Source organism: Pituophis catenifer, unplaced genomic scaffold (genome assembly GCF_029215685.1).
Source record: "Pituophis catenifer annectens isolate HBS135680 unplaced genomic scaffold, rPitCat1.0.hap2 SCAF_6, whole genome shotgun sequence".
NCBI lineage: Eukaryota > Metazoa > Chordata > Lepidosauria > Squamata > Colubridae > Pituophis > Pituophis catenifer.
Genome location: NW_027256886.1, coordinates 78,083,934 through 78,111,172, shown reverse-complemented (window position 1 = coordinate 78,111,172; position 27,239 = coordinate 78,083,934). Strand labels below are relative to the sequence as shown.

At 41.0% G+C, this 27,239-nt stretch overlaps 1 protein-coding gene across 1 annotated transcript in view; it reads left to right on the top strand.

The window, feature by feature from the left end:
• Nucleotides 1–5,094: 5,094 nt before the first annotated feature.
• STOX1 (storkhead box 1) overlaps nucleotides 5,095–27,239 on the top strand; it is a 36,248-nt gene continuing 14,103 nt past the window's right edge. The window contains exon 1 of the mRNA XM_070945787.1: nucleotides 5,095–5,464. Within this exon, the coding sequence (XP_070801888.1) occupies nucleotides 5,095–5,464 (370 nt within the window). The remainder of the gene's footprint in view (nucleotides 5,465–27,239) is intronic.

Sequence of the window (27,239 nt, the reverse complement as noted above, 5' to 3'; positions counted from 1 at the left end):
CTGATAATGTTTACATTATTACCTATTTAATCCAGATAGCAAAATTTTATTAAATAGTGATGCAACACAATGTAAAGATCGAAAGAGACATTGCAGGCCACATGAAACAAATGACATTTTCTCCATTTCCCACAAGGGAGGTTTCTCTGAGTGTCATCTTGCCGCAAAGCGTTGCAAAATTTGTGCAAGTACCTTGTACAGAGTGCCTGTATTACAAGATGACCTTGCGAGGTCAGGTAGTCTGTAATGTTCCCCCAGGCACTTCCATCTGGGAGAAAACTTCCTTTCTCACTGAAGAGTTGACTAGCAAGTTTCACTAAGGGCTAGTTCAGTGCATGTAGACTGAACATGCTGAGGAAAAGAGGGTTTCCAATTCTGCAAGGCTGATAATACAGGGTTATGTGCTCACATACTCTTCCTGTACCTATTGGGCAAACCACCTTGGCCAGCCCAAAAAATGATCTTCAGGGAACATCTCTAAGTCTTTAACACATTGTGAATCAGACAGGTAGGAGGAAGCGGTTATCTCAAAATGGGGAAAGAGCGTTGGTAATGTTACAACATCTCAAAGAAATGGAAAGAGAGAAGCATGGGAGGAAATGTGAGGATAAATGCAGGGATTGCAACAGGTTAAGAGTAATTCAACTGAAAGAAGACAAATATAATGGGGCTGAGGTTCTAAAGAATGCAAATGCAGTAAAGAAATGGGGGAGCTGCAGAGGAAATGGTTGTGCTGAGACCCCAGCATGCAAAACGTAAAATAGCAGCAGCCTTTGTGCATTACTGAATAGGGCAAGCCAGTAACATGAAAGCCCACAGAATTGCTCCCTGCAGGGTTGCTACATTTCAAAGAAGTGTTGATTTTTCACATCTGGCTCATGATTTTTCTGTATCTACAAATCTTGAGTGGATTATTCCTCAGGAACAAAAAGAGTAATATTTGGAAATATGCAGAAACACAAGACTAAAAGCAGAAAACCAGGAGGGGGCTAAACAGGCTGCTCTTTATGTCCTTTTTCAACCTGACAGTATTAAACTCTTATTAAATTCTAATCACTTTTTAGAATGACATACCCAAAGTTTCTGTTTGCTACAGACCTGCAAACCTTTTATTTAGATCAAACGCTGTTGAGGTGCTAAGTGATTCTCATCACTTTGATGCTCTCTAAAATAGTTTCTCTACAGTAGGTACTTTCTATAGATGAGGCATTAAGTTAATATGTATGCTATTTAAGTATCTTTTAAATTATCTAAATATAATGCAGCTCTTTCTGTTCTGGACATCGCTTAGTTAGGTAAATTTTCCTGTTTCTCATTTTCTGCCTTCAACTATCAACCATCATTTCACCTTTTGTATTTGCTTTTTTTAATGAAGTCTAATGAAGTTCTTTAGGCATTCTAGGTAACAACTGGAATCCATTACTTCTAGTCTTTTCCTTCATATAATGGTAATTGAATATTTATGGATTGATTATTTTATTTTTATAAACAACTCAAAGCAGTGAACATATCTAATACTTCATCCTCCTATCCCCCCCCCATGTGAGGGAAGTTGGACTGAGGGAGTGATTGGCCCAAGGTTCCCAGCTGGTTTTCATGGCTAAGGTAGGACTAGAAGTCATAGTCTCCAGTTGTCTAGCCTGTTGCCTTAACTACTAGACCAAATGGATTGATTGTTTTGTTGCGATTGTAGCTTGTTAGTCTTATCATTTTATTTCTATTAGTTTAAGATGCAATTTTTGGGGGAAAGAGTTATGAACTGAGTTTAGTTGGGAACCAGCTCCTCATTTTGCTGATTGAATTGTGCTTTTTCATATTGCTTATGAGTTATAATCCATTTTGGTGATATTTATCTGATCATGGGCAGAATAGTCCCTTGGATTGGTGGAAGAAAATATTTGCTATAAATATTTATTTTTTGGCAGAATTTTGTGACTAAATTAGTGGACTAGCGAAATGCTGTGGATATAGTATACTTTGGACATAGTATACTTGAACTTCAGTAAGGCATTTGACAAAGTAGACCACAACTTACTTCTTGGTAAGCTAAAAAAATGTGGGATAGACAGCATCAGATGGATTTGTAACTGGCTACCAAACTGCATTCAGTGTGTAGTCATTAATAGAATTACATATATGTGAAAGGAAATCAGTTTTAGGCCCAGTACTCTAATAAATGATTTAGATGAGGGAATAGAAGGGAAACGCATCAAATTTGCAGATGACAATAAGCTGGCAGGAATAGCCAACAGCTCAGATGGATCTTGACAGACTTGAACACTGGGCCCTATCCAACAAAATCCCTTCCAGCTCTGTTATTCTGTTTATCTCCTTTATTTCATAAGACAAGGTCAAATTGTGCTGTTATTTCAGGTGCTAGGTTGGCAAGATAGGTTGGCAGAAATTGCATCACAATGCAAGCCCCGCCCCTTTGCTGTCAATGTCACAGGCATCTGCCAAAGGGATGAAGTTTGTATTGCCAGCCTGCTATGTCAGCTTGCTTTTTTTTTTTTTTTTTTGGAGACATGCCCATATCCCTTAGACCAGTGTTTCTCAATCTTGGCCACTTGAAGATGTGTGGACTCCGACTCCCAGAATTCCCCAACCAGCTTTCACAGGTTGAGAAACACTATGTAGACCCACTGCTTTCAGAGCAAGCAAGACAGAGAGAGAGAGACCTCTCCTAGATCTTGCAGTTCTGCATCCTAAATAAAATTAATGTTACTGGCAAAACAGCAGCAGTAACATTAATCTTGGTTTTAATGCTCTGTTGCTACTTTATTACATAATAATAAAGTAGGCCTCTGAATCCAACTATACTTGCCTGTCTTTGCCAGCTGCTTTCTAGCTGCAAGAAGGATGGTACAGCTGATAGGAATCCTGCATTTCCTCCCTAATGCCAGGCTGCTTTGCCATGGATCCTGCTGCCTACCTGGTATAGAGGTAAGTGTAGATACTATAGACTTGAAAAAAGGGATAACTCAAGCTTGGGAAAGAAAAAAACAGAGTACCCCCTTTTAAGTCTGGCTGGAGGAATTCTGAGAGTTAAGGTGGCTGAGGTTAAGAAACTAGTAGAAAGTAGCATTTCTGTGATCCTTGTATTGTCTCTTTCCTGAGCTGGCCTACCTCAAAGGGCTGGCACTATGCCCTCCAGAAGTGTTTGGACAGTAAAGGCATCCAATTGAGAAGGGCTGATTTAAAAAAGGCTGCTAATGCTCAGAGAACACAAGCATGCCCCGTACTTATTGTACTTTTGAAGTAAGCACCATTCAATAGTGCTTCGAAGGATGGTTAAAGGGGCTATTGTCTCTACTCAGTCCTGCTATTTTAGATCCTAGGGAACATGGAAACCCATTTCCTCATAAGCAATGCTCTGATCAATATTTTTCTGCTTTCATGCGTCTTAAAGGCACAGGGACAGTCAAACAACGAACTGCACCCCCCCAACACAATACACCTCAATAACTCAAAGAAAATCCCTAACCCAATAAATCATATTAACAAACACACAATCCTCTATACATATATGTGCATACATTGCATTATAATACCTTGTGCCAATATGAGCATGTTGCGCCGGCCCTGCAAATCTATCATACTACATACTTATGATGTTATGTGGCATTCAGGAGTCTGAGCCCTGGTAGAAAAGCTGTTCTAAGGAGTAGGGTAGGGTAGGGTAGAGTAGAAATTGAAATAGTTCGTTAAGAGTATAAGAGGTGAGGTGGCGCAGTGGTTAGAGTGCAGTACTGCAGGCTACTTCAGCTGACTGCTAGCTGCAGTTCAGCAGTTCAAATCTCACCAGGCTCAAGGTTGACTCAGCCTTCCATCTTTCCAAGATGGGTAAAAATGAGGACCCAGATTGTTGGGGGCAAGAGGCTGACTCTGTAAACTGCTTAGAGAGGGCTGTAAAAGCACTATGAAGCGGTATATAAGTCTAAGTACTATTGCTCTTGCTATTTATAAATAAATACTTTATTTAGTGACCTTACTCCCCCACCTTTCCCACACCCGTTTCTACTCAGGGATGTTTCATCCTTTTGGTCATTTCTGTGGGTCATCTGAGTTTTGGAGAATTGCTTTTTATTCTGCCAGCCATTTCCCCCCCCCCATCTTTAAAGAGAGTCTGATGGTGAACCAAGGGGCAAATGCCCCTCTTCTATCTCTGAAAAACCTGCGTGGGTCACCCTCGCATTCACTGGAAGGGCTCTTCTTCTCCTTCCCTTAGTCACAACTTGGTGCATCATTATCCCGATTCCTGGGGCGCAGCGTAGCTTTCCAAGAGCCTCTGAGCTCCTTTTGACTGAAAGCCTGAGTGGCGTAGGAGGCTAATGCCTCCTACTAAGGCAGCATTTAACATCCAGCTGCCTGCAATTACTGCGAATTCAATTCTCACCAGGCTCAAGGTCGACTCAGCCTTCCATCCTTTCTAAGGTGGGTAAAACGAGGACCCCGTTTGTGGGGGCAATAAGCTGACTTTGTATAAAATATACAAAAGTATGAAGGCTATTGTTTAACGCATTGTAAGCCGCCCTGAGTCTCCAAAGAAGGGCGGCATATAAAAATAAATAATAATAATTAAAAAAAAGGCTATCCAACCACTTCCATTAGATTTCAGGCCAGGCAAACTTTTTTTGTTCCCTTTGACTCCCTCCCTGACTGCAGCCTATTGTTAATTCCGATCGGCGGGGAACGCTGTCCCCCCACCCCTCCGGGCCTCGGATTCGGTTCAGATGTGGATCCGACGCAGAAGCTTCGGCGGCGCCTGGCCCCCCGAGCAAAAACTGCGCGAGCCCCCGCAGGGACCAATGGCGCGCCTTGCAGACGGGAGCGCAGCGCAGTGTAACGCGGGCCAGCCTGCTCTCTCCCCACCCACCTCTTCCTCCAGGTGCTTCGGAGGGCGGGCGAGCGACCGAGCGAGCAATTCTGGCTCCGGGGCCGCCGCCGCCGCCGCACAGCAGCTCGCCCCGCTACCCCTCGTTTGGAGCCGGGCCAGCTTTATCCCCGCCCCTTGCCAGGAACAACTCGGTTCCCTTGGTAGCAGCGGCGGCGGCGGCGCTGACGGGCACAACGGGCAAGAGCGCGGCCCGCAGCATGTCGCCCTCGCCGCTTCCCCGCCGCGCCGTGCAGCTGGCGCCCAGCTCGCTCGCTTTGGTCCTGCGTCGCCGCCCTCAGGGGCCCCGGGAAACGGCCGGAGCCGAAGCGGAGGCAGAGGACGCTGAGCCGGACTGCTGCGAGGACGAGGCGCGCGGCGCGGCCGTCTTCCAAGCGTTCCGGCGCGCCAACGCCTCCTGCTACTGGAACGCCGGGCTGGCGCGCGCCGTGGGGCGGGTGCGGCTGCAAGGCTGGCTGAGGGGCGGCGTGCTGCTCTTGCAAGGGCCCCCGGCGCCCCTCCAGCTCCTCCGCGACGCCTGGCTCCGCAGGGCGCTGAGGGCCCCCAAGGGCTTCCACATCCGAGCCGTAGGTGAGTGAGCGAGAGAGCGAACGCGCGCCGAGGAGCCGCCCCCGCGGTGCCCCTTCAGAGCTCCCCGCGGGGTTTGGGGGGGGAAGGCCCCCGGAGTCCGCCGCGCTTCCCCTTGCTCTGCCTTAATCCGGACCCCCCCCCCCCCGCCCGGACCTTAATCCTGAGGAGGCGCGTTGGGTTTTGAAGCGGCGCAGACCTAAGGACCGTTGGCATTGCTGAAGAGTTATTTCCCCAGGGCCAGGCAACGCTGCCCCTCGGGGAGGGAGGTGGTGGTGGTGGGGACTCGGACGGAGGGAGGCTTCTTCCCGCTGAGTCGGGTTTTGGGAGGTTTTTCGTTGAGTTTTTAAAACGCGGGTGAGGTTTTTTTCAGGCATAGCTGTGCGGGGCGGCCCGGCTTCTTTTTCCATGCGTGAGGGAGAGGAGGAGGCTTTTCGGGTGGGAATAACACTTAAGGACCGCTTAACTCTTTTGGCGCGTGAACTTCAGGTCACAACATAATAATAATAATAATAATAATAATAATAATAATAATAATAATAATAATAATAATAATAATAATAATAATAATGCGGCTTGAATGATTACATCCAGAAAAGTGAAGAACCAATGATTAAGGAAGTAAATAAAGGAGGCCTTTTAAAGACAACTAAAACAAAAGCAGAATATAAGAAAGAAGTAATTGAGCAGCGAGCTGAAAATTGGAAACACAAAGCTCTGCATGGCCAATACTTGAAAAATATTGAAGGCAAAGCTTACCAGAAACTAACTTGGAACTGGTTAAGATCAGGAGTACTGAAAAAAGAAATGGAAAGCTTTATTTTGGCAGCTCAAGAACAAGCCCTAGCCACAAACTGCATGAAAGCAAAAATTCAACATGTTACCACCAACAGCAAATGTTGCCTCTGTAATGAGAAAGATGAGACAGTCGACCACCTGATCAGTGGATGCAGCAAAATTTCACAAACTGACTACCTACAACGCCATGACCGTGTTGCTAAGATCATTCACTGGAAATTGTGCCAGAAGTTTGGATTTGAGTACAGCAAAAACCACTGGGAACATCAGGTTGAGAAAGTTTTAGAGAATGAGAAACTCAAGATCTTGTGGGACTTCAGGATTCAGACTGACAGGCACTTGGTCCACAACACACCTGACATAACAATAGTTGAAAAGAAAAAAAGTATGGTTCATTGACATTGCAATACCTGGTGATGCACAGATTGAAGATAAGCAGCAAGAAAAAAATCACAAAGTACCGGGACTTGCAAATTGAAGTTGAGCGACTGTGGAGAAATCGTGTGTTGTCCCGATTGTAATTGGAGCCCTTGGAGCAATACCCAAAGGGCTACCCCGCTATTTAAAAATTCTAAATTTACTGGACTTGAACATTTTGACACTACAAAAAACCACCTTACTCGGAACAGCTTACATCCTCCGACGATACCTTAACAGTTCCTAGGTCCTTGGTTAGGACTCGAGCTGCTGAGCTATTAACCAGCCTCAAAGGCTGTGAATCTCACTAAAGATTAACCAATAATAATAATAATAGAATCGATCTGCAGAGACTCTGGCATAAACCAGTGTAGGTGGTTCCAGTGGTACTTGGCACACTGGGTGCTGTGCCTAAAGACCTAGGCAAGCACTTAAAAACAATTGGCACTGACAAGATCACCATTGGTCAGCTGCAGAAGGCCACCTTACTGGGATCTGCTCGCATAATCCGCTGATACATCACACAGTCCTAAACGCTTGGGAAGTGTTCGACTAGTGATTTGGGATACGAAATCCAGCATGGTCATCTCGTTTGCTGTGTATTCTGAAAGATAATAATACTAATAATACTACTACTAATAATAATAATAATGATTGTCATGTACATGTATACACAGTATACCCATACAATGAAATTCACTTAACACCCAAAGACCAGGTCCGACACACACAACAATCCCCAAACGCACCCACCACAATTCCCTATCCACCCCTAAACCACCCAAACATCCACACAACAGACCAAGTAATGCTGTCCAACAGCTCACTGATGGTGGTCCTTTAGTTCATTGTTGAGTGCAATTATAGCTCTGGGATAAAAACTATTCAGAAAATGTGTGGTCTGAGTTTTAATTGTTCTGTATCTTCTGCCAGAAGGCAACAGTCCAAAAAGATTGTAAGCAGGATGGGAAGAGTCTCTGAGAATGTTATGCAACTTTCTCAAACAGCGAGTTTCGAAGATGTCGTCCAGGGCTGGTAGCTGGAGTCCGATGATATTCTGGGCAGTTTTAATGATTCTCTGTAGAGCTTTTTTTGTCCGCTACAGATCTGTTCCCTTACCATGTAAGAATGCCGTATGTCAGGACACTCTCAAATGGTGCTGCGATAGTAGGACAGAAGTAGATGCTGAGATAGATTAATATAGATAAATCTATCTCAGAAAGAACGCTTTGCATTTCTGAGGGTTAGCAATGAAGGATGGTTGAAAGTCTTAGGCAAGCGATCTAACGGAAAGCACATATATAGTTATAAAGGCAGATAGATAGAAATATATCTAGTAATTGACAACAGAGGGAGACATGCATTGGTGTATGGAATAAATCACAAAGATTGGTACTATGTTGTGTGTTGCTTAATGGCATCGGGCACAATTGCCTGATTTATCACAAAGATGGGTTCCCATAACACTAATTCAGAACTTACGGAACATGTTATATTTCACAACCATATCTGAATCCAAACATGATGAAAGCCCAGACACATTGGGCAGGCCATGTTGCAAGGATGCCAGACCAGGGGTGAAATCCAACAGGTTCTGACAGGTTCTGAAGAACTGGTAGCAGAAATTTTGAGTAGTTCGGAGAACCGGTAGTGGAAATTTTGAGTAGTTCGGAGAACTGGCAAATGCCACCTCTGGCTGGCCCCAGAGTGGGGTGGGAATGGAGATTTTGCAATATCCTTCCCCCTGGAGTGGGGGGTGGGAATGCCCACTAAGCCACACTCACCAAGCCACATCATGCCCACTAAGCCACACCTACAGAACCGGTAGTAAAAAAATTTGGATTTCACCACAATCTTGTGCCAGGGTTTCCCAGGAGGTGGTGTCGATATCCAGGGACTTGAAGGAGGCTTTTGACATGTCTTTGTTATCGCTTCCTTGAGACAGCTCACCATAGAGGAGCTGTTTAGGGATGCGATGGTCAGACCAGGCTCAAGAATTAACTTTGTGTGTTCTATGTATGTGTGATTTGGGAAAATAGGTTTGATTTAAGGAATGGTAGCCAGCACTCTGAAATACTTTTTTTTTTTTTTTGGCTGTGCAACATTGGACATCCCTGCCAGTTGTGTACCAGCTGAATTGGCAAGATGCAGGAGTGGACTGGTCTTGACTAATGACCTTTTATTGCTGGCCTCAGCATTGAAACAAATGAATAATTAGTTGAATTTCCATAGAGCACACTTGTTTACAATGTCAGCGGCAATATATGAACTGTGCAGAATGAGGCGGGACTCATAACATTTTGCAGTCATGAGATCATGTTGATTAGAATTAGTAGATGGCTTATAGCCATTATATAGAAACCATTAAACATTACTCCAAGATAGCCTCCCAGCCTTCCCCCAGAATTCCTCAGCCAGCCTGTGCAAAATGCTTGGGAGACCGTTAGAATGGTGATTGCGCAGTCAGAAATGATGATGACGCACACATTCTTACCAGGAAAGCTGCTGATCTGTGTTTAACAGCATTAAAGCTGGATACAAGCTCATAAGTTGAGACCTAATGCAGATAAGCTAGATTCTCCTAATCAGAGAAAAAATGGGCTCTGGAAAAGGAAGTCAGTTGTAATAGGTGAGAGAGAACTTTCCATAAAGACATGGGTTTAGACTCTTAAGGATTCAGGTTTTGCATCTAGACTAGAGACTTGGGTAGCAACTCTTGTCAGAAATGTACCGTATTTTTCGGAGTATAAGACGCACCTTTCCCCCCCCCAAAAGGGGGTGAAATGTAGCCCTGCCCACCCACTGGCCCCCACCTTTTGGATTCTGCCTCGCAGCAGTTACCTCCTTGCAAGCAAACAGCAAGAAAAAAACAGCTCCTTTCAACTTCAGCACAGCCTAATTAGCACAAGTTGATTGGATCGGGCTCCCGACTAAGCTGATTTGCTCTCAGCTGTTTTGTGCAGGGCTCTGCTGCTAGCTGCAAAGAGGTAAATTGCTGGAGCAGATTTTTTTTTTCCCTTGTGCTAATCAAGCTATGCTGAAAATGAAAGTAGAGCAGGCTGTTTGCCGCAACGAGGCAAAATTGCGCAGAGGCAGAGGGAGATTTCTTTTCCTTCTTTTCCTCACCAAAAAAGGTAGGAGCGTCTTATACTCCAAAAAATACGGTATTTGTTAGCTTCAACTGGCATCATCAACAATATCAGCTCCTCATGGATTCAGACCTATTCATAGTAACACATTCCTTAACATTGCTTGAGATGGTTCTTCAAGACCCTTCAGAAGTTTTACTTGATCCAGAATGCATCACTGAGGATGTTGGTGGACACTCATATCTAGAAGGAGTAAACTTTATGTTAGTTCTAATAATACATTAGGTACTGTCTCTTCATACCAGTTTGCCTCCAGACTACCATATGATCCATAAATATAGTCATCAATTTAAGACCATCATAGGGACCAGAAAATTAGTCGCTAAGGGGTACAGTCATTATGTGAGGCATCATGTGACCATTCCAAATTTTACAACCTTTTTTGCTGTGACCGTTAAGCGAATCTGCATAAGTAAGACATTTTATGACTGTGACTTGCAACTTTTGCTGCCAGCTTCCCTTATTGATTTTGCTTGTTGAAACTGGGTGGGGAGGTACAAATGGCAGAACAATTGACCAGTGGAAAGACTTGCCTTCAGAAGCTGTGGGTGCTCCATCACTGGAGGCTTTTAAGAAGAGGTTGGTCTGCCAGTTGTCTGGAATGGCATAGGGTCTCCTGCTTGAGCAGGTAGTTGGACTAGAAGTTGTTCAAGATCCCTTCTTGTTATTCTGTTAAATTATGGAAGTCCTTGCTTGTGATGATAATCTCAGGTGATGTATTGCCTATGTAGAAAGGTATTGATGTAAATTTTATTTAAATAATTATTATAATTATGCTTAGACTGCTTTTCATCAAAAGCAATGCCTAGTCCCAAATTTGAATAGTTGTTGTATCTGCTTTCATTTTTCATTTCATTATTCTCTTGTATAATGTCTTGTTACTTTTTCTTTTAAAAGATTCTAAAGTTGTGCAGTATTGTTTTAATTGATTGTTAGCTTCTAGGGCAGGGGTCAGCAACCTGCAGCTCTGGAGCCGCATGTGGCTCTTTCACCCCTCTGCTGCGGCTCCCTATCACTCAAAATATGCGTCACAACCACCAATGTGCGACACCCACCGGCATGCGATTTATTGAGCTTTTCAACCCCCGGTAGGCCAACCATGGATAAATCCAAGAAAAGAAAGTCTCAGAAGAAAACAGAACATTTAATTCAACTACATATGCTAGTTTTATGGCTGCTCAAGAAATAGTTAGGCACGGGAAGGGTTTTGTGGCTCCCGGTGTTTTCTTTTCTGTGGGTCCAAATGGCTCTTTGAGTGTTTAAGGTTGCAGACCCCTGTTCTAGGGCTAATACACATGCAGTACAGGTAGTCCTCGACTTACAACCGTTCATTTAGTGATCGTACAAAGTTACAATGGCACTGAAAGAAATGACTTATGACCCTTTTTCACACAACCATTGCAGCATCCCCGTGGTCATGTGATCAAAATTCAGACGCTTGACAACTGGTTCATATTTATGACGATTGTAGTGTCCCGGGGTCGTGTGATCACCTTTTGCGACCTTTTGACAAACAAAGTCAATGGGGAAGCCAGATTCACTTAACAACCATGTTACTAGCTGAACAACCGCAATGCTTCACTTAACTCTACAAGAAAGGTCGTAAAATTGGACAAAATTCACTTAACAAATGTTTCTCTTAGCATAAATTTTGGGCTCCATTGTCATAAATCGAGGACTACCTGTAGTGAGGGCATGGCATAAATTTTAAAGAAATGGTCCAGCCATTCTGGTGGCACAGGCTGATTAGCATCTATGATCATGCAGTTGTGTGTGTGTGTGAGGATATGGGGAGGTGCAGAAAGGACAACAGGATTGTTATCTTGTTTGGTGTGGGAGCTAAGTGGGATCTGACTTTGGAGCTTCTGAGAATCTCCTGCTGCTGTTAATTAAAAAAGAGGAAAGTCTTTTTATTTGAGCTAAAGTATCTCCTCCGGAGACGCCTAATGACCTTAGATAAACAACCCATCTGTTTTTCTTTCTAAAAAAAGAAAAAAGGAAAAATATACCCGCAAATAAAATTAGAATCTCAATTACATTAACTATGTCAGCAGTCTGTGTTGCTTTAATAAATTATAAGTTCTGTATAGTTCTCAATCTTAAAACCAGGCTCTTAAACATTTAAAGTTGTATATTTTTACTTCGGTTGGTAAAGCTTGATCTACTTAAGATTACAAAACGGGAGGTTTGTGCATTTTTGTGACACCTACATATAAGTAAAAGTGTAAGAAACCTGATTCCGCAGAAGTGAAAGCCAAATGCCAAATTCTTTTGATAAGTACAAACAACAACTCTTTCCTTGATCCTGCAACTGGATCCACAAGGGGGGCCTCAGCAGACATATGGCTGCCAAGAAATACAATTCATCTAGTATATTGGTCAGGAAGAATTTCTTGCAAGAAGAAATCAAGTGGTTTCCAATTAAGTTCTGGGGATCTGATAAAAAAAAAAAGGATTGCAAGATATTTTTTATGGAACTTTTCAGAGGAGAAGCTGAAAATTCACACTTTTGAGATCTATTTATTTATTTGATGCGATCCTTAAATGCAGTAATTTAAAATAGAAAGAGCCTGGTGGCGCGGCAGATTAAAGCACTGTTATTAACATCAGCTGCCTGCAATTACTGCAAGTTCAAATCTCACCAGGCTCAAGGTTGACTCAGCCTTCCATCCTTTCTAAGGTAGGTAAAATGAGGACCCAGATTGTGGGGGCAATAAGCTGACTTTGTATAAAATATACAAAAGAATGAAGGCTATTGCTTAACGCATTGTAAGCCGCCCTGAGTCTCCGGAGAAGGGCGGCATATAAATCAATTTTTTTTTTTTTAAATGGCCCTATTTCTTAGGTTGGGCTCAGACCTTGATAGTCTTCAGATGTGTTTGGGTTATAAGAATTGAATTCTGACTCAGCTGGGGAGCATCAGATTAGGAAGTTTGTTTTATGTCATTGTACCTGAATAGACTTTGGTACTAGGGCAGGACTTTCAAACTCGCAATCTGTGGGTTGGATGCATCATGCACTGGCCATACCCACCCCCGGTTTAGCGAAGGGGGAAGAAGTTACGATATGTCACGTGATGACAACGTGTTGCGAGTTTGACACCCCTATACTAAAGTTTATGTGATTCCTTCGTGTGAAACAGTGAGTGGAAAAACCCCTTAATTGTTTGCGGGTTATTTCCCTTGCTTTTTTAAGGAGAATGAGAATTTTGAAGAATTGTCACATGAAATTTGGGGGAATCCCAGATTGATAAACCTACTAAACAATTCTTAGAAAAAGTGCCATGTTGAAAGAATGAACTAAATCAAGATGCCTTTGCTACATAAATCTTTAGTAGTGATACTAAATCTATTTGTGACTGTCCAGATGAACTCAAGTACCTATCAACTACAGCCAACATGGCAGCAATAGTGATGATGGGATACATGACCAGAGTATTGGAACTTTTCCATCTAAAATGCTTATATGAAGCTGTTTTTCTTCTTAGGGAAATTATGTCTGGTCTCAGAAACTCCCACTTAGGATGATGAAAATGATTTGTTTGTGGAGGAGGAAAGCATCTGCCCCAACTGGGCATCCAGTTGCTTCTTTCAAAATATTTGATGGCAGATCTAATTCTGCATTTTAGTTCTCTTTGAAAGGGAGTGAAGAGTATCGGTTAAAAACTGATTGAGAACAGAGGCAGAAGAGAAGAAGTATTTGTGGAGACCCCAGAGGTGTTTCCCCACCCCCAAAAGGCAACTGGACATTTTTGGTTTTTTCTTTGAAAATGTTTTGCTTTTCATCCAAGAAGCTTCTTCAAGTTCTAACTGACTGATGGGGAATGGAAGGAAGCTTCTTGGATAAGAAGCAAAATGTTTTCAAAGAAAAAAAAACACAAAGTCCAATTGCCTTTTGGAAAAAAAGCATCTTTGGGGTAAAATCATGACTGAGAATCTCCATAAACATATCTGTGGAAATGCAACACTGGCAATCGGTTCACTTTGTGTGCAGATTTAAGCGGCCTCCAGAGGTTGCCATTTATTTGCATTGTAACAAGAAGCACAACATTCTAACCCTACCTTAGCATTTGTGCCTAGCTAGATGTCCCAGTAAAAGCCATCCATATCAATTTGCATTTACCATTGTCAAAGGTTTCTTGTGTCCAAGGTCATCTGAGCATCCACCAAGATCAGTATATATTTTTTTTTGCCAGTGGAGCTCAACTATTTCCATTTTGAAGTCTACTTTTATTTAAATGTGGTATCTCACAAAAAAGTTCTATGATGACCAGTGCTGAGGACTGGTGAGTTTGCTGCAGCTCATGAAAGCTTATGTAATAGAGTAACAAAGTTGGAAGGGACCATGGAGGTCTTCTAGTCCAACCCCCTGCTCAAGCATGGAATCGTATACCATTTCAGACAAATGGTTGTCCAATCTCTTCTTAAAAACCTTCAGAGCACCCACAACTTCTTGAGGCAAGCAGTTCCATTTGTTAATTTTCTAACTGTCTCCTTAGTTGTACATTAGATTTCCCTTTGATAAGCTTCCATTCATTGCTTCTTGTCCTGCCTTCTGGTGCTTTGGAGAATAGCTTGATCCCCTGGTCTTTGTGGTAGCCCCTTAGATATTGAAGGATTGCTATCATGTCACTCCCACTCCTTCTTTTCATTAAACTAGGGATACCCAATTCCTGCAACCATTTTCATATGTTTTAGCCTCCAGTCCCCTAATCATCTTTGTTGCTCTTTTCTGCTGCCTTTCTAGAGTGACTATTAATAAAAATTTTACTCGGAAAAGGTGTTACCAGACTCCTTTTGCCTAAACATTTGATGGTGCCTTATGAACGTAGCAATTTTTCTTTGAGTCTTCTAGTTTGACTAATGACAGATAGTTTGGCTAGAACAGTAATTTAGCAATCACAGAGAAATTTATACTTAAACAGAGTTCTCACCAATGCTTTTCATAAGATTGGAAGCTAAGAAGAATAAAGGACACTTTTATCTTGGTTAATCTTGCTTAACTTGCTTCTTGAGACAAAAATGGGATTCAGGTGCTTGAGGCATGGCTAAAAAAACAAAGCAGTCACCTGAGTAGCTTAGTAACACACTTGAATTATTTGTGTGTCCTTCTAAAGTTACTGCAGGAGAGACATACACAGTGAAAAGAAAGCTGGTTCCTCTTCAGCAGAATTGGCAAATGTTCTGTGTGCCACTTGAGTCAACAGTGCAAGACAGTTTATCATTCATGAAAGAGTTTCTGATCATGGTTTTGTTTGCATCAGATAAATATTTTTACTCTTGAGTTGTCTGCTCGATGTAACAAACCATTTCTTTCTAATGGACAATCTCCTAAATAGCTAATGCCTTAGTAGATGGTGGCTTGAGAAATATACCATAAAAGGTTTGCTTCTTTGCCCTATGTTCCATTAATTAAGTTGTTAGTTCTATATCCTGCCTTTTTTCCGGAATTTAAGACAGCATGCAACCTCCATTTTGCTCCCATAACAATCTGGGAACAATCCGGCTAGGAGAAAGTGGCTGGTTCAAAATCACCCAATGACTTTTCTTCAGTGGTGAAATGTAAAATTTGTTACTACCAGTTTTGTGGTGTGGCTTGGTAGGGGGGGGGTGTAATGTGACTGGGTGGGCGTGGCCATTTTTTTTTTTTTACTTTTAAAAGCATTTTTTCTACAACGGCCAAAGAGGTTGCAGGAAAAAAATGCTTTTAAAAGCCTCTGACGATCCCAGCTGAGTCACGCGATCCATCAGAGGCTTTTTTTTAATTTTAAAAGCATTTTTTTCAGCTGAAGAGGTTGTAGAAAAATGCTTTTAAAAGTAAAAAAAAAAAAGCTCTGATGATCGTGCGGCTCAGCTGGGTGGGGGGGGCACAGCGATTTTTGCTACCGTTCTCCGAACCACCCGCTGCCATCGCTACCGGATCGGGTGATCCGGTCCGAACCGGGAACATTTCACCCCTGCTATAAAGCCTTAATAAGACCACACCTAGAATACAGCATCCAGTTTTGGTCACCACACTATAAAAAAGATGTTGAGACTTTAGAAAGAGTGCAGAGAAGAGCAACCAGGATGATTAGAGGACTGGAGACTAAAACATATGAAGAACGATTACAGGAACTGGGAATGGCTAGTCTAGTGAAGAGAAGGACCAGGGTAGACATGATAGCAGTGTTCCAATATTTGAGGGGCTGCCACAGAGAGGAATGGGTCAAGCTTTTTTCCAAAGCACCTGAAGGCCAGAGAAGGAATAATGGCTGAAAACTGAACAAGGAGAGATTCAACCTGGAAATAAAGAGAAACTTTCTGACAGAGAACAATCAACCAATGGAACAGCTTGCCTTCGGAAGTTTTGGGAGCTTCATCACTGGAGGCTTTCAAGAAGAGATTAGACTACCATTTTTCAGAAATGGTGTAGGATCTCCTGCTTGGGCAGGGGGTTGGACTAGATGACCTACAAGGTGCCTTCTGTTAATCTAATCCCACTGTAGAATATTTCTTACAGGCAGGTCCATAGTCAGTTACAATTAGTTTACAGAACTCCTGATGGCTTTCCCAAAATAACTTACAAAAGAGGAATCTGCTTTGTGTTACAATGATTGATGATCTCAGATCTCTTCAGACCTGGCAAGAAATCTTGGGATGGCCAAGCTCCAACGTCTGAGGCCACACTCTGGATGGGAAAGATACTTCGTATGGAGAAGTTTGGCTGGTCTTGCAAGAATGTTTGAACTGTGATCGCGCCTGTGTTAAACCTTACATTATCAGTTCTATTTCCTGCCCCCAAATAGTGGGCAGATTAACCCTTCTCTATTTGGTAATCATGATGATAAGAGCCTTCCGGCCTGAAAGAGATTTTGTAGAGGGATTGAAATACGTACAAAATACATACAAGAGAGGGAACAATCAGTTCTCTGGAAAAGAAAAGCAGGATGCAAATTAAATATGCATTCCCATAATTAAACTACATGATGGTCCTTTCTATATTCATTAACCTGTTTGAATCTATAGAACTGAGGGGTATACCTATTGCCACAAAATATCTGAATTTACAAGGTGATAATGATTAGCAGTTGCAGAGGAAATGTTTTAATAATAACAGAATTATAACCGAAAAGAAAGCCCACTGTTGTTCTTTAGTGGGAGTTCAGAGTGTTTCCAGATGTTAGCCTGTACCCTCCCTGCCCTGTCTTTTTCTTGGTATCCTCCTGATATGCAATATAATGTTCTCAGGAAGAAGGTATGTGACTGCTACAGAGCATGAGTTTCTATTACTTCTCCTGTTCAAACGACTACAGAGAAACTGCACGCTTCAGAGTGGATTATTTCCAAAAATGAAAAGAAACAATACAGTATGGTTCATCGAAGGTTATTCTGGCAGGAGTTTTAATTTCAACATTTTACAGGCTTGTTCTCCTAAAATTAGTCCCATTTTCTTCTGGTTGACCTTTGCACCTAACTAGCCTTCCTTGTGAAAGCACCTATGCTACCCTTTATTTAGACAACAGTTGATGCTTAAGGATACAGGGGAACTAATAGCAGAACTGCACAAGAAGTCCTCAACTTATGACCAGTCACTTAGTGACTTTAAAGTTACAATGGGCCTACCTGGAGGATACCCATGACCTGGATCTGAAGTTCCAACAGTTGCATCCCTGGTCACATGACTGCAGTTTGAGCACTCGGTAGGTTGCATTTCTGCAGCAAAACTGCATCCATAGCGAAACCATTGGTTTCGCTCAATAATCTCAGCATTTGCTTAATGACCATGGCAAAAAGGTCATAAAATTGGATTGATCGTGTGACCGTCTTGATCATGACCATGAAGGGCAGGCTCCATTATGGTCATAACTCGAGGATTAATTGTATAAAATGGCACACAGCCTCTTACTCACCTGCTTCTTTAAGGTTCCCCTGCATCATATGAATTCCTATTAGTGAATAAAACAGGTCCGTTTTGAGAATGACCTTTTTGTGACTTTGCCTTGTAAATTATTTCCATATGTTTGCTGAGCTCAGAATAAAATGGTTTCAGTTTGAAATTGTGGCTCTCCTTCCTCCACCTTGAAACTCTCTTAAAAGGAAGAACAAAAGCCTGTTTTACCTTTATCTGAGCTTCAGGACTTTCTAAGCCTCAAGTATGAATTGTTGAACCCACACAATTCTTTCCTCCTCCATCTTAATTATTCCATCATATCCTTTTCTTTTTTTAAAAAAATAATCTTTATTTCCATCATATCCTTTTCTAGGTATTGCAAATTGGTTTTTAAATATTGGCCCCTATATTACTGCATAAAGCATTTTGGCTTTATATTTCTTCAGAGTTCACAATCTCTTTCAACTAGGAGTAATTTGAAAGACATCCAAATTCTTCTGAAATCTCTTGCATACTTTCCAGATTTCATATATTGCATTTTGGCTTTATATTTCTTCAGAGTTCACAATCTCTTTCAGCTAGGAGTAATTTGAAAGACATCCAAGTTCTCCTGAAATCTCTTGCATACTTTCCAGATTTCATATATTGCATTTTGGCTTTATATTTCTTCAGAGTTCACAATCTCTTTCAACTAGGAGTAATTTGAAAGACATCCAAGTTCTCCTGAAATCTCTTGCATACTTTCCAGATTTCATATATTGCATTTTGGCTTTATATTTCTTCAGAGTTCACAATCTCTTTCAGCTAGGAGTAATTTGAAAGACATCCAAGTTCTCCTGAAATCTCTTGCATACTTTCCAGATTTCATATATTTTCTGAGTCCTTTGGGTGTTCTCCCCTAAGATGACCTGGGATTCATCCTGGGACTAATGGTTTCCTCATTCTGCCCATATCCAAATTATGATTTACTTTTTCTAAACTAAGAGTCTCATCTCAAGGTGCCAGAGTATCCAAAATCAGTCTGAGTTAGTGATGAAACCATTCGCAACTCTTGTTGGGTCTCTCTATTTGCATCTAAACCATGACATAAACGTTACCGTGGCAACTTATTTCTGTTCAGTAGAGGTCAAAGTGGCTGTCCAAAGTGCATAAAACCTGCTAAGCTTTGTCAGTCATATCCTCGGACCCAGTGGTGGGATTCAAAAATTTTTACTACCGGCTCTGTGGGCGTGGCTTGGTGGGCATGGAGTGGCTTGGTGGGTGTGGCAGGGGAAGGATACTGTAAAATCTCCATTCCCACCCAACTCCAGAGGAAGGTTACCGCAAAATCCCCATTTCCTCCTGATCAGCTGGGATTTGGGAGGCAGAGAATAGATGGGGGTGGGGCCAGTCAGAGGTGGTATTTACCAGTTCTCTGAACTACTTAAAATTTCCGCTACCAGTTCTCCAGAACTGGCCAGAACCTGCTGAATATCACCTCTGCTCAGACCTGATGGGAGCACAGGCAATAGGTGTAGGATAAAGATTGGCAATGGAGCCAGCAAAGGTTTAGGGTGGTGTTATCTTCTATTGACTCAAAGATGGCTGGAGATCACTACATCTTCAACAGTGAAAAGAACCTAAGATACAGAGCATGGAGAGTTGGTTTTAGGGCTAATTATGGCACTGATACATACATTTTCCCCTACTATTGCCCACAATGTTGTCTTTGCCTCACTCCAGACCATGAGTGAGACAGGCTTCAATTGTGCTTAGTTGTATTGGTGTTAATCTTTTCTTCCATTCCAAAATTCACCAAGCACAACTTCAGGATATAGGGTATACAATCAGTTAGGTCTTCTTGCCCATTCACTTGGAGGGAAGCTGTGTGACAGCAGTCACTTGAAACAGGCAATAATGGCAGGATAGGGAATGGCAAGCAGATTTCTTGCTGCTTGACTCAATGATGCAGGGACCGCCACGGGGAAGGCCCAGTGTGGCTGGAATGGAGCTGATTCAGGTTCAGATCTTGATGTGGTCATGAAGATTATTGCTCATCCCACTAGTATCTTCTTTAAGCTCTGCAAGATTGCTGTGGAAATACAATGGAGAAATACAATGGAGAACACAACAGTGTGAGTCATCTTGAGCTCCTTGAAGTATGAGTAAATATATTTAAATTGGGCATAAACATAATGTACTGTATGTACACTATACATGGATGGTTCTTCTAGGAATATAGTTATTTCTGCACATTTTGTGCCATTTCATGCTTCCCTCAAGTAACAAAAAACAACAGTGTCTGGTCTATAGCTGATAAATCTCTTTTTTATTCCGGTTACTTATAGAGATATTAAGTCTAAAATACTTTAATGTAGGAATGTGGAAACATACTGAATTTCATTGCAGACTGGAGATATAATTTTACTGAAGTTAGGTTGTATGATAGAGATCTGGACATCAAAATGAGTCAAACCAAATTCTTCTGAGACCCCATAAAATATATAGCTAAATTTATTGGAACCATATAAACCCTGAGATCCTGTTACTAATGGGGAGAACCATGAAACGTGTGGTTTGATATGGAAAGTTGAAAGAAGTACAGGATTATACGTTGCTTTCAGACTGTAAGAGTGTTTGGGCTGAAGGCATGGAAAATAAGCTTTCAGTCGACATAATATGGAAAATTGAACATGATGGCTAGGTTGTAAAAGAGCAGCAAATCTTGCAGTCTTCAGGTGAAAGTCAGCCAGGAGCAGCCTGGGAATAATTTTAGCAGAAGGACTTCAATTGCTACAGATGAATGGAATTTTTCAAGTCAGAAGTGGACATTGTGATTAAATACATTATTAGAAAATAACTGTACATTTAATTTCAATGAAATGCAAATGAATATCAATATTAAGTTTTTATTCTTCTTTATCCAGCGTCCTGTTCTATTCAAAGGTGAAATGTCAGCCTTGCGTACCCTGACAAAGAAATTAAGGCAGGTTTCTTTTAATATTCTTGGGAGTTATTGGTGACTCTTTGTTTTAAACCTTCTCTTGAATACCATATTCAGTTGTTTAGATCTTTGAATTGTCACTTTGCTCATTAACACTATATGTCAAGATATCTGAAAATGTCTTTTAACTGCAAAGAATTCCTTCTCTGTCCAAGGTTCATTGTATTTGGACAAGGCCTCTCTCTCGTGGCCCCCATGTCACAGATCCTTGACTTACAAACAGTTCATTTAATGGCCGGTCAAAATTATAATAGCACCGAAAAAAATGACTTATGACCATTTTTCACACTTATCATTGTTGCAACATCCCTGTGGCCACATGATAAAAAATTCAGATGCTTGGCCACTGACTCATATTTATGATGGTTGCAGTGTCCTGGGTCATATGATCATCTTTTGCAACTTTCTGACAAGCAAAGTCAATGGAGAAGCCAGATTCACTTAACAGCCGTGCTACTAACTTAAAAGCAGTGATTCACTTAACAACCGTGGCAAGAAAGGTTGTAACATGGGGCAAAATTCACTTCACAACTGTCTCACTTAGCAACAAAAATTTTGGGCTCAATTGTGCTCATAAATTGAGGGCTAAAGGTTCCCCTCACACATATGTACTAGTCGTTCCCGACTCTAGGGGGCGATGCTCATCTCCGTTTCAAAGCCGAAGAACCAGCGCTGTCCGAAGACATCGCCGTGGTCATGTGGCCGGCATGACTAAATGCCAAAGGCGCACGGAACGCTGTTACCTTCCCACCAAAGGTGGTCCCTATTTTTCTACTTGCATTTTTTTTTTTTTTTTAGTGCTTTCGAACAGCTTGGTTGGCAGAAGCTGGGACAAGTTAACGGGAGCTCACCCCATTACGCGGCACTAGGGATTCGAACCGCTGAACTGCCGACCTTTCAATCGACAAGATCAGAGTCTTAGCCAGTGAGCCACCATGTCCCATTCGTTGAGGGCTACTTGTATTAGCCCCAAAGGTGTTCTCTGTTCTTATATTAGGAGAAACCTGTGACAATTTTCCTTTTCCAACAAGCTTCCAGCTCTAGCTAATATATGGATAGCTTTCTCTACATGTATATTTCTCTTGTGCCTTAAATATTATTTTATTTTTGAACTACTGTAGTATTTCTTGATTCTCTTCCTTTGCTCTTGCAACACCATGAGCCATGGTGGCGCAATAGTTAGAATGTAGTACTGCAGGTGAACTCTGCTCACACTGCCAGGAGTTCAAACCTGACTGGTTCAAGGTTGACTCAGCTTTCCATCCTTCCAAGGTCAGTAAAATGAAGCCCCAGATTATTGGGGGCAATATGCTGACTTTTGTAAACCACTTAGTAAAGGTAAAGGTTCCCCTCGCACATATGTGCTGGTTATTCCCGACTCTAGTGAGCGGTACTTATCTCCATTTCATAGCCGAAGAGCCAGCGCTGTCTGAAGACGTCTCCGTGGTCATGTGGCCAGCATGACTAAATGCCAAAGGCGCACGGGACACTGTTACCTTCCCATCAAAGGTGGTCCTTATTTTTCTACTTACATTTTTATGTGCTTTCGAACTGCTAAGTTGGCAGAAACTGGGACAAGTAACGGGAGCTCACCCCATTACGCGGCACTAGCAAACTGCTGAACTGCCGAGCTTTTGATCAACAAGCTCAGCGTCTTAGCCACTGAGCCACTGAGTCCCTCACAAAACCACTTAGAGAGGACTGTAAAGAACTGTGAAGCAGTATATAAGTCTAAGTGCTATTGCTATAAGAGAGAGGTGGTTACAAAAAATATAACAAATACATAATTCAAAAGGAAAGCCATTATACTGTATAAAGGGCCTGGTAGCTCAGCAGACTAAAAGCATTGTGATTAACACCAGCTGTCTGCAATTACTGTAAGTTCGAATCTCACCAGGCTCAAGGTTGACTCAGCCTTCCATCCTTTCTAAGGTAGGTGAAATGAGGACCCAGATTGTGGGGGTAATAAGATGACTTTGTATAAATATACAAAAGTATGAAAGCTATTGCTTAACGCATTGTAAACCGCCCTGAGTCTCCGGAGAAGGGCGGCATATAAATCAAATTTAAAAAAAAAAAAAATAACTGGGGACCGGGTAGGTTAAGGGTACATTAGAGGCCACATGTTTCTAGTAAGAGTAAAAACTTTGGAGTATTGGCTCCTGTCAACTAGGATAACAAAGAGGCTACTGGGATTGAGGAACAAGGAGGTGCCTTGCTTTACTTTGTGCAGCTTATAACAACAGAAAGAAACGATGAAGATAGGGTACCCTGTTTCCCCTAAAATAAGACATCCCCTGATAATAAATGCAATCGGTTTTTTTAAAAAATTCTTTTTATTTTTAATGCAACAGGACATAATGAACACAAACACAAAACATATATTCCCTTTTTACAACAATTTTGTAACGGTAGTCTTCTATTATTTACATTTTCCCCTTACTCTTCTTTAAGTATATTTATCCTTTTTCTCCCATTATCCCTTATTTCTATCTATATTCCTTCACATATAATAATATAACTATAAATCATTTTACAAACATTATCCGTTTGTGACCTTTCCCCATTCTTTCTTATTTACTGCAGTCGGGTTTTTGAACGCATGTGCTAAAATAAGCCCTCCCCAAAAATAAGCCCTCCCCAAAAATAAGCCCTCCCCCAAAATATTTAACCGCATGCGCAGCCGGTCCCCGCCATTTCCTCTGGTTAGGGTTAGGGAGACAGAGCTGGAAATCAGGTAAGACGGCAAGTCTTGCTCCACATGCCCCAAAATAATAAGACCTCCCTGAAAATAAGGCCAAGCGCTTATTTTGGGGTTCAAAAAAATATAAGACAGGGTCTTATTTTTGGGGAAACACGGTAGATTAAGGGACCAGGTCCTGACTAAAAGTTCTCTCTGCAAATGTCTCATCTGCTTCTACACATACACAGACCTTCTGTAACTAACTCCCTTGATGGGACAGCCCATTGTTCTTCATGGAAGGCCCACTTTTCCGGAGGAGAAGGCCAGGAGCATGGGAACAGAAAAGCTTCATTGCACTCTCATTTAGCTCTCAGCCTCCTTTCCAGGATCTTTTTACGAGGACACGTACCAGACCCTCCTTTGGTTCAGAGCTTTATCAGACAGCAGTTGAATGACTTTTGTTAATGACTGGTTAAGAATTAACCACTTTTTAATTCTTGAGGGCCTTGAAATTAAACTTTGATCAAACAAGAGTCCCAGCGGTAGAAGCTTAATGGATGCAAGCTTGAACTTGTAACAGATGCTTGTTCTGAATTGTTTAGTATATACTGTACTATATTTATAGCCTTTTTCTGCCAATAAATAATGGAGCTGGTGATGTTCTGGAGTGAATTTGAATATCAGATGAAATTTGCCTGCAGTCGCTTCTAAATACCTTGACAATTTTTGCAGTTAAAAAAAAATTAAAAACCTTTGATGAGATTGGGCAAGTAAATGAAGGAAAATGTATATATCCTAGATTTTGATGTCTTTTTTTTTTCCCCTGTTTATTTGTGTCTGATTCTTGGAGACTGCCTGAGCAGATGCCTAGATTTTGATGTCTTTTTTTTTTCCCCTGTTTATTTGTGTCTGATTCTTGGAGACTGCCTGAGCAGATGCCTACTTTTTTTTTTTTGCAAGACTTTTTATTATTGTTTTTAGATTATTGCTTCCTTTCTAGGGCTGGGTGATCTTGGGCCAGCTAACTTTGTGCCCAAGGTGGGACTAGAACTCACAGTCTCCTGGTTTGTAGCCTAATGCCTTCACTACTATACCGAACTGGCTCTTTCATATATAATTAGAAGAATCATTTTGTCCTATTCAACGGAGAATTGTTATTTTTACAAAGAGAATATCTGAGCTTGGGCTCAACATCAAACATTTGTGAATCTTGCCTTAGCTGTTTCTTTAGCAAATGCCTTTAACCCAACTGAATAAACCTGAAGTTTATATTCCTTTCAAGGTTTGTCTCCCATGTTTTTGATTCCATCAAGCCATTGAGCACAGGTTTGAAAATGCAAGGACTAAAGTTCACATTTTTGTAATCATTTTTTCATAATGGTGCTTTCTACATTCCTTGATGGTTTCAATTCAGTTTATTACAGTCATAGACCAGAACAAATAAAAACACTCAGTAAATATACAATTTAAAAATGCTAGTATAAAATAATAAATAACACCTAAAATCTATGATAAAATCCAGTCTGTCAATTATACATGGTCTAACTATACTAAAATTACAATCCATAAACTGTGTGGTCTCTAGTCGGTATAATATTAAAAGGGAAAGGAATAAGCAGTGCAACTGGTCCCTTGATGGTTTTAAATCTACATATTTATTTGTCTATCAATTCTCCCTCTGCTGATACTTTTGCTATCATTTCTTCTTTCAATTCTCTCTTACCAGAGGTTGAATGATAACCATCGTTGCTGGGGGGGTGGGGGGTGTTCTTTGGATGTTAAGGTTAGATTTTTATTTATGTCAAATAAAATTTCAGCCTTTTTCAGCCAGAATATGCATTTTCTGTTAACACTGAAAGCTCTTTCATTAGATTCAGATCTAATAACCATGTGAATGGGTGAGTTCCAAGGAATAATAGTGCTTTAAGGTGGACTGGGTGGTGGAAAAACATTGAGGAGGAAGAAAACTTCAAACCATTTCCATACTTTTGCCAAAACAACTTCATGGGAACGTCTGCAAAGTCATCAGGAGTGGAGTTTGACTTGATAGTTTGACTTTCCTTTCCTAACAGTGGCCAGCCAGATTACCTCAGGAAAATTCAAAAGCAAACGAAAGTAGATATAATTTACCTAACCTTCTTTCCTTTCCACCATGTGCCTTCATCCATCAGTATTTCCTTAGCACTTACATAGCAAGTTATTTTCATTAATATTACTGTAGCCTGAATTCTGTGAACCAAATCAAACAGACCAAGACCAAACAAAAATCTAGTTAGTGACAAGGATTTGTTTTCAAGAACATGCAGCCATAAATGCAGTGATCCCGTGGTTTTCTTTAAATTAAAAAAAAAAGAAAAGAAATTCTACAGAAGTTTGTTGCATCTAATTAGGTTCCTACTGTATATTCATAAACTCAACCAAAAACTCCAAATTCAAACTCTGCTCAGGTTCAATTCCAGTTTTATCTGCTGTCACTCATGATAAAGAATGTTATGATGTAAATGTATTGTGATGTAAGATGCATGCTTTAAACTTTTTAACACTTTAGTTTTATATTTTACTCAATTGCCTTGAGGATCATTCTTGAAAGATTGAGGTATAAATTCATTAAATAGATCAGTAAATGAAAAGTGTGGTGAGAGATGTTCCTTCAGAATTTAAGATCATCGATTATTGTAATAATGCCCAATATTGTCAAATGTAACAAAGACCAGGAAATTAAGAAAATTATTAAAAAGAAAATGATTTTAGCTGAAGTTATAACAAAGGGCCAACTAAGTTTGATACTTTGATTTTGGTTTTAAATACGGTACAAGTAATTAATTAACTAATTATTTTTGAAGGTTGTTGAAACATCTCAGAAATATATTCTGCAACTCTCCACTGCTAACGCTTCTGCCTGTTTATTTTCTCAGTTCATGATTTTCCTGCACACAAAGATATATGGTTTCACAATAGGATCTAGATTGTACTGCAACAACGCAGGCTGTTGCAGTAATAATAAACAGAAATTTCAGGGGGAAGGTACAGGGGCAAAAATCACTGGACCAAATTAAAGCACATCTACAAAACAAAAAACGTGTGTTTGTGGAAGTAAGAGAGAAAGCCTTGGTTAGAAATTAACTTTGAAATGGAATGAGTATTCCTCATTATTCCCCTTCTTAAACCCTGAGTTAATCCTATACTGATGTTAATGAAGATTTGCTTCATTTGACAAAGGAGTAACCAGGGCCTAAGGAATCCTGCTGACTAGATAGTTCTCATCTGTTTATTCTTCCTCTGAAGCTTCATATGTTAATAAAGGAAAGAGCTGATCTTACATGTCCTGGCACACATACATTTCAAATCAACAGTTAATGCTGTTTTCCATGGGGTGGAAAAAAAACCGTTAGTAAAATTATGTATAGCATGGTGTGGCTTCAGAAAATGAAAATAATAATTAAAAACAGGTTGTGTAAGGCTGCCTTGTTCCAGGTGCACCCAACTACAAACTTTTCCTTTTTTGGACAAGTCCCCTGGGTGTTACCTTCCTCTCATCCCCACTCCAAGAATGAGATTAATTTAAAGTTGCCTTTTTAATAAATTAGTGTAGAAAACTTCATTAGCTATTGCTTGCTTAAAAGCTCTGAAATTAAGCCAGCATTTTGGAGTGGTCAAGGTAATGGACTACCACTAGGGAGACCCGGGGTCAAATTGATCTTCTTGTAGGGAGAAAAGGGGAGAAGGGAATGTTAGGTATGTCATATTGAACTCCTGAAAAAAAGATGTACAGTATATATAATAAATACATAAATAAAAATACAAATAGTATATTGATGGTTTGAAGAAAAAAAAAACACCGGCAACAGCTACATAGGAAAAAAAGGCATCAGTTCA